The sequence below is a fragment of the Dromiciops gliroides genome, chromosome 3 (assembly GCF_019393635.1).
Source record: "Dromiciops gliroides isolate mDroGli1 chromosome 3, mDroGli1.pri, whole genome shotgun sequence".
Lineage (NCBI taxonomy): Eukaryota > Metazoa > Chordata > Mammalia > Microbiotheria > Microbiotheriidae > Dromiciops > Dromiciops gliroides.
The window spans coordinates 241,440,516-241,452,941 of NC_057863.1; the positions used below are offsets into that span (position 1 = coordinate 241,440,516).

At 37.0% G+C, this 12,426-nt stretch overlaps 1 protein-coding gene across 1 annotated transcript in view; it reads left to right on the forward strand.

Annotated features, from left to right (window-relative positions):
• LOC122745522 (cytokine receptor-like factor 2) overlaps window positions 1-11,862 on the forward strand; it is a 41,291-nt gene extending 29,429 nt beyond the window's left edge. The window contains exons 5-9 of the mRNA XM_043990858.1: window positions 352-514; window positions 4,519-4,621; window positions 9,231-9,242; window positions 9,315-9,399; window positions 11,593-11,862. Coding sequence (XP_043846793.1) covers window positions 352-514; window positions 4,519-4,621; window positions 9,231-9,242; window positions 9,315-9,399; window positions 11,593-11,862 — 633 coding nt within the window. The remainder of the gene's footprint in view (window positions 1-351; window positions 515-4,518; window positions 4,622-9,230; window positions 9,243-9,314; window positions 9,400-11,592) is intronic.
• Window positions 11,863-12,426: the final 564 nt, after the last annotated feature.

Sequence of the window (12,426 nt, forward strand, 5' to 3'; positions counted from 1 at the left end):
ATGGAGAATTTAAGTGACTCGCCCAGAATGGGCACAGCCAAATCATACCACTTCACCAAAAGTTATTCCATCTTTAAATACCACTTCATAAAAACATTTTATCTCCTTTGGCTTGTAAGTTGTCATTCATTATAAAAAAAATTTTTTTAGAAGGCTTATTTTTCTGAAGTTCCACCTTCAATGCTAATGCTCTAGGAAATGGATAGAAAGGGAAGACCAGATCAAGAAGGTCAAACAAAGCACTTGGATGAATTGTGTCTTGAATGACTGAAAATAGAGTGTATCACTTTGTGTGATACTCTTCTCAGTAAAATGTATAATTAACTAATTGATACATGTATCTGTTTGCAGTCCAACACGAATGAAATATGTAATGTTACAATAGGCAGCTTGGATTTTGAAAAGTGTTATTTCTTCCGGGCCAGAGTCGTAGCAAAAATGGCTATGTATGGCAGTAGGACGTATCCTAGTGATTGGTCCCCTGTAACACACTGGAAGAGGAGCAAATTGAAAGGTAATGCCAAAGCCAAGGTATCCAGCTATTTTTACATGATGAATTTCAAGGGGAAGTGTGTGATGTGTTACTCTCTGTAGGTATAGTAGTCTTCCCAATGTGGTTATGGATGAAATATGACTTGTTTAGATGACCAACAATGTTAATACCCTAGCTTCTTTTTTTTCTTCACAATAAAAGAGATGGATGAGAAGGAATTTCTTTTAGTTTTCATATGAAGAAGCAGACTTCCTCACATCATAGTGAATTGATTTGGGTTAGAAGCAGCTAGGTGGGAAATGCAATGAAAGAGAAGCAATTGAGGCAACATTTGGGCACTGGACATCGGAAAGGGCACTACTAAAAAGGCAAAGAACATAGGGAAGGTATTAAGGATGGCATTAAAGATAAACTTCACCTAGTTCCTCACTGAGGACATCGTGTAATATTCTGTGGCTTAGAATGACGAGTATGATGCTATCTTATGAAAAGGAATGTCAGAAGGATCTCAACATTTATTTAAAAAATCATTCTTGCATTTGAATTCCGTAAAGGATTTTCTGGGGGCATCTAGGTGGCACAGTAGATAAAGCACCAGCCCTGGATTCAGGAGGACCTGGGTTCAAATCTGGCCTTAGACACTTGACACTTACTAGCTGTGTGACCCTGGGTAAGTCACTTAAGCCTCATTGCCCCACCCTCCAAAAAAAAAGGATATTTTCTATGACAGTTAAAAATATATCTGGCATGCATCTCCCTTTTTAATGCCTGACAATATTAATATTCATATCATTTAATAGCATTATCTTTGTGTTTTCATCTATTGAGGAACTTTGTATGATCTTAAAATATGTATAATAATAATAGCTAGCATTTATATAAGCACTTTAAGGTTTATTACCAAATCAAGTATATTAATCTTGGAATGAACTCACTTAGTTAATAATGCTGAGATTTACTCCTCTTTGCTGTTTATGAGAAGATAATGCTTTTTAAATCCCACCTTTCTCTTGTGCAATGTTGTAATTTGAAGTAATATCCTAAAATTGGGTTCTTCTTGGCTTCTGTGGTTTACCACTTGGTAGAGGGATCAAGTGTTTATTGGAAAAGATGTTTTCTGGTTTCTTTTGCCTCCTCATTACAAGAGTTGCTTTATATCAATTAAACTTCTATAAGAATTGTTAAAAATTAAAACCTGTCTTTTCCTCTCTCCTTTCCCCAATTTTTGATCTCAAAAGGACACTTGAAGAAGCAAGATTGAAACTCTTGTGCCTGTTCACAGTATCTTTGTCTCCACTTTTATCTTTTCATCTACTTTGATGTTGATTTTAAGCTTTTGTTCCAATTAGTTGATAGTCTGACAGAATGAAGATGGCTGATGGACTTCCATATCACTAATGAGTAGCTTACTGTCTCATTCTTTTCTTTGTATGCCTAGCACTTAGCAAAATGCCTTGCACATAGTAAACATTTAATAAATGCTTGTTGATTGAACGATCGCTAAGGTGCTGTCGTGTTCAGTTTTTGTATATGTTGTTGTTTGCTGTTTACCATATCCTGTGCCTTCTGATTCTATTATTAAAGAAAGTTTTCATAATATTCAGGTGTGAGGCTGCTCAGTAGTCTAAGAGCCTGTGGCCTCTCCAGTTTTGCCATCTCACACTCTATTTTCCAAGATAGTTTTCTCATCATTTGCTCTGCCTACTTTTTCTTTGAAGTCATAAACTCTCTCTCTCTCTCTCTCTCTCTCTCTCTCTCTCTCTCTCTCTCTCTCTCTCTCTCTCTCTCTCTCTCTCCCCCTCAGCTTGAAGGATTTTTTTTATTATTTTGCAGAATGTCTTTACTTTTCTGTCTTCTGCAAAAAATGTCAGCACATGCAATTATCTTCATGGTGATCTTTTTGTTTATGCCCATTAGTAGTCTTGTAGGGGGAGATGACCAAGTGAATCATGAAATAGTTTTCTAGTTGCTTTTGGGGGGGGGCTCTGATGAAATTAACTGCACCAACTCATTTATTCCTCCTTCCACAGAATGCCTGGGACCCACCATTTATTTATCCCTAAGTTCCTTTTGTAGGATCATAGATTTAAACTTTGAAGGGACTTCAGAGGCATCTAATCTGATCCCCGCCATCTTATAGCTCTAAGAAAACAGAGGCCAAGAAGTTTTAGTGGCTTGCCCATGGTCACACAGGTAGTAAACGTTAGAAGTTAGTTTTGAACTTAGGTCCTCTGACTCTAAGTCAGTGCTCCTTCGACTGTATTCAACTGTCTACTCATTTATTTTATAATGAGAATTCCATCAGCATTGGCATACTTTAGTTCTTTTAGTAGCATACCAACTCATAGTTGAGTATCTATGGTTACATTCATATTTACGAATGGTCTAAAAATGGGCAGATTCTTAATGCCCCAAATAACCATTTTAAGGTTTTCTTTAGTTTCATGTCTTGCTATGGTTAAAGGATTTATCCCATAGTGGCCAACCTATTGGCAATGGGCTTCTATATACTTAGTCTGTCACTAGGGCCATACTTAAAGTCTTTCAAAAGCAGTAAAACTTATTTTTTGCATTTCTTTTGTGGCCTTCCTTATCCCTAGACCATCTTTATACTTTCTGGAGGCTCTAGGGTTGGAAGTTTTGTGGATTAAGTGCCTGATTGTCACTTTTACAATTCTTTGAAGATTGAATATATTTTTTTTTTAGTGGGGCAATGAGAGTTAAGTGACTTGCCCAGGGTCACACAGCTAGTAAGTGTCAAGTGTCTGAGGCCGCATTTGAACTCAAGTCCTCCTGAATCCAGGGCTGTTGCTTTATCCACTGCACCACCTAGCTCCCCCTGATTGAATGTCATTGAACTTCACTTTCATTCTCAATTATATATTCTAGGTACTAAATGTACATTCTTGTAGTAGTGTTGGAGTGAAATTACATAAATATGCAGCAGGGTTCTCACCATTCGAGAGCATATTAGGAAGTTGGACAGGTTTTCACCTTTTTTGCTCCAGTTGACATTAATTATAGCCTTATGCTTGACTGATAAATAGTCTATTCATTAACAGGAAGTTCTTTCAGAAATACATGGGGCTATTCAATATTTCTTTCCTTAGAATGCATACTTGAAATAGTCTGGTATAACAGAAACCAAACTTTAAATCAGAAGGCCTGCATTTTAGACCTAAGTTTGCCACTGAAGAGCTGTGTGACCTTGAGCAAGTTTATTTAAACTCCCAGAAACTCAGTTTTATCCTCTATAAAACAGGGAAAATTATATCTATATTTTCTCTATCCAGGATCATTGTGAGAATCAAATGAGGATGTGTTAAATTGCTTTGTAAACTGAAAAGAGCTATACAAATGTAAAGTGGCATAGTGCATAGAGTGCAGAACTTAGAGTCAGAAAGAATAGTTCTAAGACATTTACTAGTTGTTTGGCCCCTGGGTTGGTCACTCAACCTCTTCTCAGCCTCAGTTTCTTTATCTGTAAAGAATTGTTGTGAGGACCAAATGAGATAACATATGTAAAGGTTTTGCCAACCTTTAGCTATAATACTATTTTATAACTATGATATAATACTTATCATTATTATTATATTTAAGCCAATGTCAGCCCAAGGCTCCATAACTAAGAAAGGTTTTGTCAGGAAATATGACCATAGGAATCCCCATAAAAGGTCATTGAATCTCTTCAAACTCCCAGTTTTGCTAAGAGTCTCCTTTGCAGAATGCCTCCCTTGGTAGGACCTGTCTCCTTGACTGACTGTTCACTTCATGCTTAGCAGTATTAGTTTATGGACTGATCATGTGATAGCTTTTGACATCCCTTTCTAAATGGAAGGGTTACACAATTTAAATATGGGGACTAGATAATGACCTGTCCTTTTACACATTTTTTCCTACCTAGGATTATTCTTATTGCTGTTTTAAAAAAATCAGAATCCAATGAGGATTTTTTAGAATTTGCGAAGAAAAAAGTTGGACTTTAACTGGAAATACGCACCAACAGTTATCCTGTTTTCTTACAGATTCATGCACCGAGGCAGTTGAAAAAACTTCCCCAAAATATATCTACATAATTACCAGTCTGGTTATCTTCCTAATGGTATTGCTTCTCCTTTTATTTTTGAGGTAAGCATAAATTGAATGCTCTCAGGAGATAAATGTGTCATGGACATTTTAACATGCATAACTATATTCATTTAAGCTCCTTGAAGGCAGGGCCTAGATCTTTGTACCTCCCCTAGTACTGAGCTCAGTGCCTTGTATGCAGAAGGCTTATTATGATAAATGTTTGTTGAACAAATGGTGAAGGAAGCAAATTATTAAGTAAGCACGAAGTCTGTGATTGTCTCAATGATTACCTTCCTACTTCACCAAAGGAAACCAAGCAATGATCAGCTAGAAAAAAGACAAGTAAATACCTTGAAGGTAAATTAACCTGGAATATAGAAACTCAAAATTCTTTCAATATATGCCAGATATGAATTATTTTAAAATAATTTTATTTTCCCCCAACTACATGTAAAACAGTTTTTAACATTCATTGTGGTTTTTTTTTTTAAAGTGAGGCAATTGGGGTTAAGTGACTTGCCCAGGGTCACACAGCTAGTAAGTGTTAAGTGTCTGAGGCTGGATTTGAACTCAGGTACTCCTGAATCCAGGGCCGGTGCTTTATCCACTGCGCCACCTAGCCGTCCCTCATTGTTTTTTTTTTTTTGATTTTGAGTTCCAAATTCTATCTCTCCTCCCCCCATTTCCCTGAGATGGTAAGCAATCTGATATAGGTTATGCATGTGCAACCAGATATTAATTATGAAAGAACTTTTGAGAGACTGATAAATTGAATGGATATTTGTAGAATTACTGTAAGCTGCTAAATTGATTATAAGATTTTTAAAAGTAATAACTCATATTTATAGAGTACTTTAAGGCAACATAAAAGTGCTTAGCATATATTGTCTCAGAACTTTGTAACTGAGAGGTAGGTAATATAAGTATTATTAATCTTCATTTTGTGGATGAAGAAACTGAAGGCAGAAAAATCCTGATATATGTTATTTGTATATGTTCTACAATCAGAGTTATACATATGATTGAAAAATACTTATTGAAATTGAAAAAATTTCCAAAAAAGCTTTAGCAGAAGACAAATTTGAGTGGTACTTTTGGAGTTCTTTAAAGTCAATTAGACTTGAGTTGTGCATTTCGGCCAAAAGAAAATAACAGTTCTTAACATACTCAACTTATGTTTTATAAAATCCATATTGAAGACATTTAAAAATCTTTTCTAAAAAAACCTTTAATCATCAGCTATTCCTCCCTGTACATAAATTGATTTAGAGCCTAGGTGCCAGAAAAGTTAGATTGACAATGGACAAATGGACTGATTATACACAGTTACTTGAACCACGGTGGGATTGTCTATCTTCAAATGACTTTATAGTTATAAATTGGCTGGACATATTACATTGAATTCTTGCAAAGGGGCCCGTTTCAATTTTGTCTTTAGCAGGAGAGGAGCTCAAACTGAAGCAATCAACATCAGTCTCTCTTTCAAAGGAAATGAAGTAATCTGATAAGCATATTAAGGGCACAAAGACAAGACAATCTGTTCAATCTAGATGACTGTTTGGTATTTTAATATAGAACAGATCTAGTCCACAAAGAAAAACCTTAGAAATTACCCTCTAGATGGAAAAATACACTTTTACTCTTATTCAGGGGAATCCCTTGCTCAAACAAATAAAGTATAGAGGAATCAATTAAGTCAAAACAATTATTATTAAATGAACAATATTAGTACTTTTAGGATGTTTCTTAGACATATGAAACACAGCTTCCTGTAGAGTATTTCTAACATGTGCTCAGGATCCAAAATTTGATCATCAAGATGATGTTGGAAAGGACAAAAAAAAAATGAAAATATGGGCTGATACCTGAAGAATTTAAGAGAGCAACTACTTACCCTTGATGAGGTCTATTTGCTGAAGCCAACTATATCCATTAGTCCTGAAAGAATCAGAGGATTTGATTGCCAAGGTACCATCAGGGATCTCTGAAAGATCATGGAGAGTGAAAATAGTTATTGAAGGAATTGTTAATGAACATCTATAAATGGAAGTGTTGATCTCAAAAAATCACCTTCACTCTATCAAGAATAAGTTATAAGGGACAGCTAGGTGGCACAGTGGATAGAGTACCAGTCCTGGAGCCACGAGGACCTGAGTTCAAATCCGGCCTCAGACACTTAACACTTACTTAGCTGTGTGACCCTAGACAAGTCACTTAACCCCAATTGCCTCACCAAAAAAAAAGATATGATAGTCTAAGCTTATTTCCTTTTTTGATAGTTATTAGACTGGTAAGTGAGAATGCTATAAATTTAGTTTTATTCAGATTGACAAACTATTCAATAAAGTCTTTTGTGCTACTCTTGTCAAAAATATGGAGAGATGTGAGTTAGATGATAGTACCAATACATAGGTTATCAACTGACTGCCTGGACCCAAAGAGTGCTTATTAATAGTCATGGTGGTAACATTGAAGATCCCTCAGTAAAGCATCCCCAGGATCTGTTTTTGGCTCTGTGGAATTTGACATTTTTATCAATGACTTGAATAAAGACATAGTTGTGCTTATCAAATGTATAGATGATGTGAAGCAGGTGAGATACTTAACACACTGGATGGCAGTCAGACATTGCTGGGATAGAATATGAGATTGAATCAAATAAGATATAATTTATTGGGGGCAGCTAGGTGGTACAGTGGACAAAGCACTGGCCCTGGATTCAGGAGGACTTGAGTTCAAATCTGGCCTCAGACACTTGACAGTTACTAGCTGTGTGACCCTGGGCAAGTCACTTAACCCTCATTGCCCTGCAAACAAAACAAAACAAAACAAAACAAAACACCCAACCCCAAAACAAAAAAACCCACCACCCCCCCCCAAAACCGCAAAAGAATAAATATAAAGTCTTAAATCTGGATTACAAAGCTTACTTTAACAACTACAAAATGGGGCCATGTGGCAAATAGTTCATAGTAAATTTATGATTCAATAGTATGATATAGCAACAGAGAAAACTAGTGGAATCTGAGGTTATTATTTCAAAAGAGGTTCTAGGATTAGGGAAGTGGAAGTCCAGCTGAATTTTGCCCTTGTCAGAGCACATTTGGAGTATCAGTTTTAATCTGTGTGCCACATGTTGTTAATGACATAAACAAAAGAGTATCATGAGGAGGGCTGGATGGTGTAGGGCTTTCAGTTCATCTTGGATATGGATCAGTTGAAGAACTTATACTGTGAGCTCTTTGAGAATGGGGACTGTCATTTACCTTTCTTTGTATACTCATCACTTAGCATAATAATTGGCACATAGTAGGTGCCTAACAAATGCTTGTTGACTAAGAGTCTGTTTATTCCAAAGAACAGAAGATCTTGCACGGATTTGATTGCTTGATTATTTAAGTACCTGGAGGAGGGATACAATTTATTCTGTTTGGCCCTAGAGGGAAGAAGTAGGAACAATTAAAAAAATGATTACAGTTATCTAAGAGTAGAATAGGCTACCTCTGGAGGTGGTTGGCTCACCACCATAGGAAATCTTCAATTCTATACACTATGCCACATGTTAGGAATATGAAGACAGAATCAAGACAGTTCCTGCCCACAAGGAGCTTATAGTCTATGTGGGGAAACAACATGCACATATTATTATAAAGTATATATACATAACAAATTCAAAGAGGTATTTGATAATAGGTGGCACCTGAGCTGTTGTTTGAAGGAAATAAGGGATTTTTAAAATATAAAGAGTAGGAGAATTCCTTGGTGGGGAGGTACTATTTGGATAAAGACTTGGAGGTAGGAAATGGTATACCATGTACCAGAATACAGAAAGTAGGCTGGTTTGGCTGAAGCATAGAGTGTCTGAAGGAGAATAATGTATAATTAGGCTGGAAACCTAGATTAGAGCCAAATGAGACACATTAAATACTACCTGTCTAGTATGTTGTAGAATACATTATTTTTTAGGCATGAATTGGACTAGATAGCTCCTAGGGCAGCTACGTGACATAGTAGATAGAGCATTGGGCTTGGAATCTGGAAAACCTGTTTTCATGAGTTAAAATCTGGCCTCAGACATCTACTAACTGTGTGACCTTAGGCAAGTCACTTTTAACCCAGCTTACTTCAGTTGCCTCACTTGTAAAATGAGCCGGAGAAAGGAATGTCAAACTGCTCCAATGTCTTTGCTGAGAAAACCCCAGATGGGGTCATGAAAAGCTGGACACGACTGAACAGAAACAAAAAAGATAGCCACAAATGTTCCTTCTAACTCTGAGGTTTGGGAGTTCCACAAAATGACTTCAGCTGAGGCTGTGTGATGTTATGGAATGAGCAGTAGCTGGGAGAACAGGGTTCAAGTCTGCTATTTACTAACCCTATGACCTTTGGTAAGTAACCCAACTTGAGCCTTTTCCTTCATCTGTAAAGTGGAGGTCATAACATCTACCTGTCTTTGCTAGCTGATGTCAGTTTCAGTAAAATGGATCCCAAAGAGCTTTGAAAACTCCAGACTGCTCTCTTTACAGAGGTAATGGGAATGCTATGAGATGATAACAATAATAACAACAACTATAATAACAATAAAAATCCTAGGGTTTGCAAAGAGCTCTCTCTTAAGGCATAGGTAGTATAGTTACCATCATGAACATTTTACTCATAAGGAAAGTAAAGCTCAGAGGTTTTAACGGATTTGTCCATGGTCATCCTGGAGTTTAACCTAACCTAAAGAGAATTTTCATTTTAATTTCAGAGTTAAGAAATTATTCATGCCCGTTGTACCTGATCCCAAATATTCTTTTCCTGGTCTATTTGATTGTCATAAGGGGAACTTTCAGGTAATTATTAGTATTCTTTTGCATTTTGTTTTTTTTCAAAATCACTGCTTATTTGTAGTCAAATATAAAACTGTGAAGAATAATCTGTTTAAAAATGAAATATTGGGGCAGCTAGGTGGCGCAGTGGATAGAGCACTGGCCCTGGAGTCAGGAGTACCTGAGTTCAAATCCGGCCTCAGACACTTAACACTTACTGGCTATGTGACCCTGGGCAAGTCACTTAACCCCAATTGCCTCACTAAAAATAAATAAATAAATAAAAGAAATATTATCTTCTTTCCAGAGACTCATGAGTACAGTATAATTCAAAAGCAGAAGTTTTGTCTCAATCCCTTAATATTTCACTCATTCTGAGGCTTTCAATTAGGCCTAAAAGCATCTCTCGTTTTTCAATTTCCATGAGTGAGACCCAGGGAAAGTATGTGCACTTAACCCATGTCATGGTACTGCAAAGAAAATATTTTCTTTCTAATTTGTTAGACCAAGTGGCAAGGAAGTTCTCTTGATATTTAATCTAGTTATGCTTTTCTGTAATTTAAACACATTTCTCCTCCTCTTTGGAGGTGAAGAATATCTTAGCCAGCTTTCTTTTAAAGTTAGCATGCAAATCAAAATGCATTTGCTTATTTACCCTAATCCAAGATCCTGAATACAAATTTGGGGACAACAGGAGGAAGCTGGACAGAGGATTAGAGGAGAGGAGCAGGCCCATACGGGTGCTTTCTAGCGCCAGTTCTATCCCTCTTGAAATCTCAAAATAGCTGGAAAGATGTAGGGGAGGCAGAAAGGATTGGGAGCAAGGCACCAGACTTCCAGGAACACTCACTCTGGGTGAAGAGCTTCCCTCTGTCTTGTGCTTACCATAAAACCTAAAAAATTGCCCTTCTGTTTACATATTTTAAGGAAAACAATACTTGTGTTGAGGACAGAGAAATTGGGTCTGACTCCCAGCTTTGCTGTTTATTAAGAGCTAACAATTATATAGGACTTTAAGGTTTGCACAGTGCTTTGCAAATATCATCTCCTTTAATCCTCACAACAGCCCTGCATGGTAGGTACCATTATTATCTCCATTTTACAGAAAAAGAAACTGAGGCAAATAGTGCTGTAAGTGACTTGTCCAGGGTCACAGTGTCTGAGACTAGATTTAAACTCAAGCCTCTAGATGGTGTAATGGATAGAACATATGATCTAGAATCAGGAAGACCCGAGTTCCAGTATAGAATTCAGATACATACTAGTTATGTGATTCTGGACAAGTCACACTTAGCTTCTACCTGTCTCAGTTCTTCATCTGTAAAATGGGTTTAAGTTGTCCTGAGAATCATATAAGAGAATAATTGTAAAGTGCTTAGAATAGTTCCAGGCACATAATGGGCTATATAAATGTTAGCTATGATGTTAAGATCTTCCTTATTCTAGAGTTCCACTGCTGTATCCACTGTGTTATTTAGCTGCCTTATTACTTGTGTGATCTTGGACAAGTCACTTTGTCTTTCTGAATCTATTTCCTCCTCTGTAAAGTGAGGGGCATAGTCTTGATGATCTTCAAGGTCACATTTGTCTCTAAATATCTGTTATAATGTGTTTTGTTTTTTAATTCCAGTGAAAGGAGCATAAGACTTAGACCTGGGAGGGACTTTAGAAATCATCTCTCCATTTACTTTTTACATGATGAAACTCAGTCTGAGAAAAATTCCATGACTTACCCAAGGTCACACAAGTAGTAAATGACAGAGTTAGGATTTGATCTTCAGTCATGGCTCCATTCTCTCTCCCCAGGTTTATAGCTGACAGAAAATCACAGAAATGATTCACTAATGAATTTTATAAACATATTTTAGAGCAAAAAGTTGAATTTTCTCTTCATCTTGCTAGCTCACACTGAAATTTTTTTTATTTTGGGGGCAGGGCAATGAGGGTTAAGTGACTTGCCCAAAGTCACACAGCTAGTAACTGTCAAGTGTCTGAGGCCAGATTTAAACTTAGGTCCTCCTGAATCTAGGACCAGTGCTTTATTTACTACACCACCTACCTGCCCCCCCTCACAGTGACATTAAAGCATTAAGCGAGCAGATATGGCATTTGATATTGCATTTTTGGACATCTGTATCAAAAGAATGGATATGCAGAACCAGGTAAGCGTTTTAGTGCAAAAGAAGTTCCCCTAATTTCTATATTTCACTTGAACAGGAGTGGATCCAGGATACTGAAAACGTCACCAGCTCAATTAAAGTAGAACATTTGGAGCAGGAGTGTGTTGTTGAGGAGGGGCTTATAGAGGAACTTGCCAAGAAAGAGGCCAAGGACAAGGATGGAAAAGCCTTCCAGGAACATCTACAATCAAATGAAGACAATCTGAGCTCTAATCAAGTCTCTTGTGTCCCACCTCAAGGCAATGATTCTGTGTGCCTGGGTGATCTGAAATTTGTTATGAATGATAGCATGTATGTTGTATTATGAAGCTGCATGTTGCACAAATAGGAGATGGGGTCTGGGCCAGGATCAGTGCAGTAAGTTTCTGGAATTGATGGCAATAATGATGATAATAGCTAACATCTGTAGGGTGCTTTAAAGTTCTTAAAACCCTTTACAAATATCTCATTTTATATTCACAACAACCCTGGGAAAGAGGTGCTATTATTATCATCTCCCTTTTTACAGTTGGGGAAACTGAGGCAGGCAGAGGTTAAATGACTTCTTCAGGATCACACAGCTAGTAAGTGTCTGAGGCTGGATTCTAACTCAGGCCACCTTCCTGATTCTAGGTGTCATGGTCTATCCACTCTGGTAACTAGCTGGCTATGACACAGATGGGAAAAGGTTAGTTCCAGGAGTTCCTAAACTCACAAGTCTGCCATGAATTTAACAACTATTCAGTGAGAAATCTTGAACTAAATTAAATTCATTTTTATTTTAATTACAGCATCTCAGCACTTGTACATACAGCAACTCATCATCCTTAATGTCTCAGCTTTACAACTCAAAAACATAAGCACATTTCAATCTGAGTGCTTATTAAGCTAC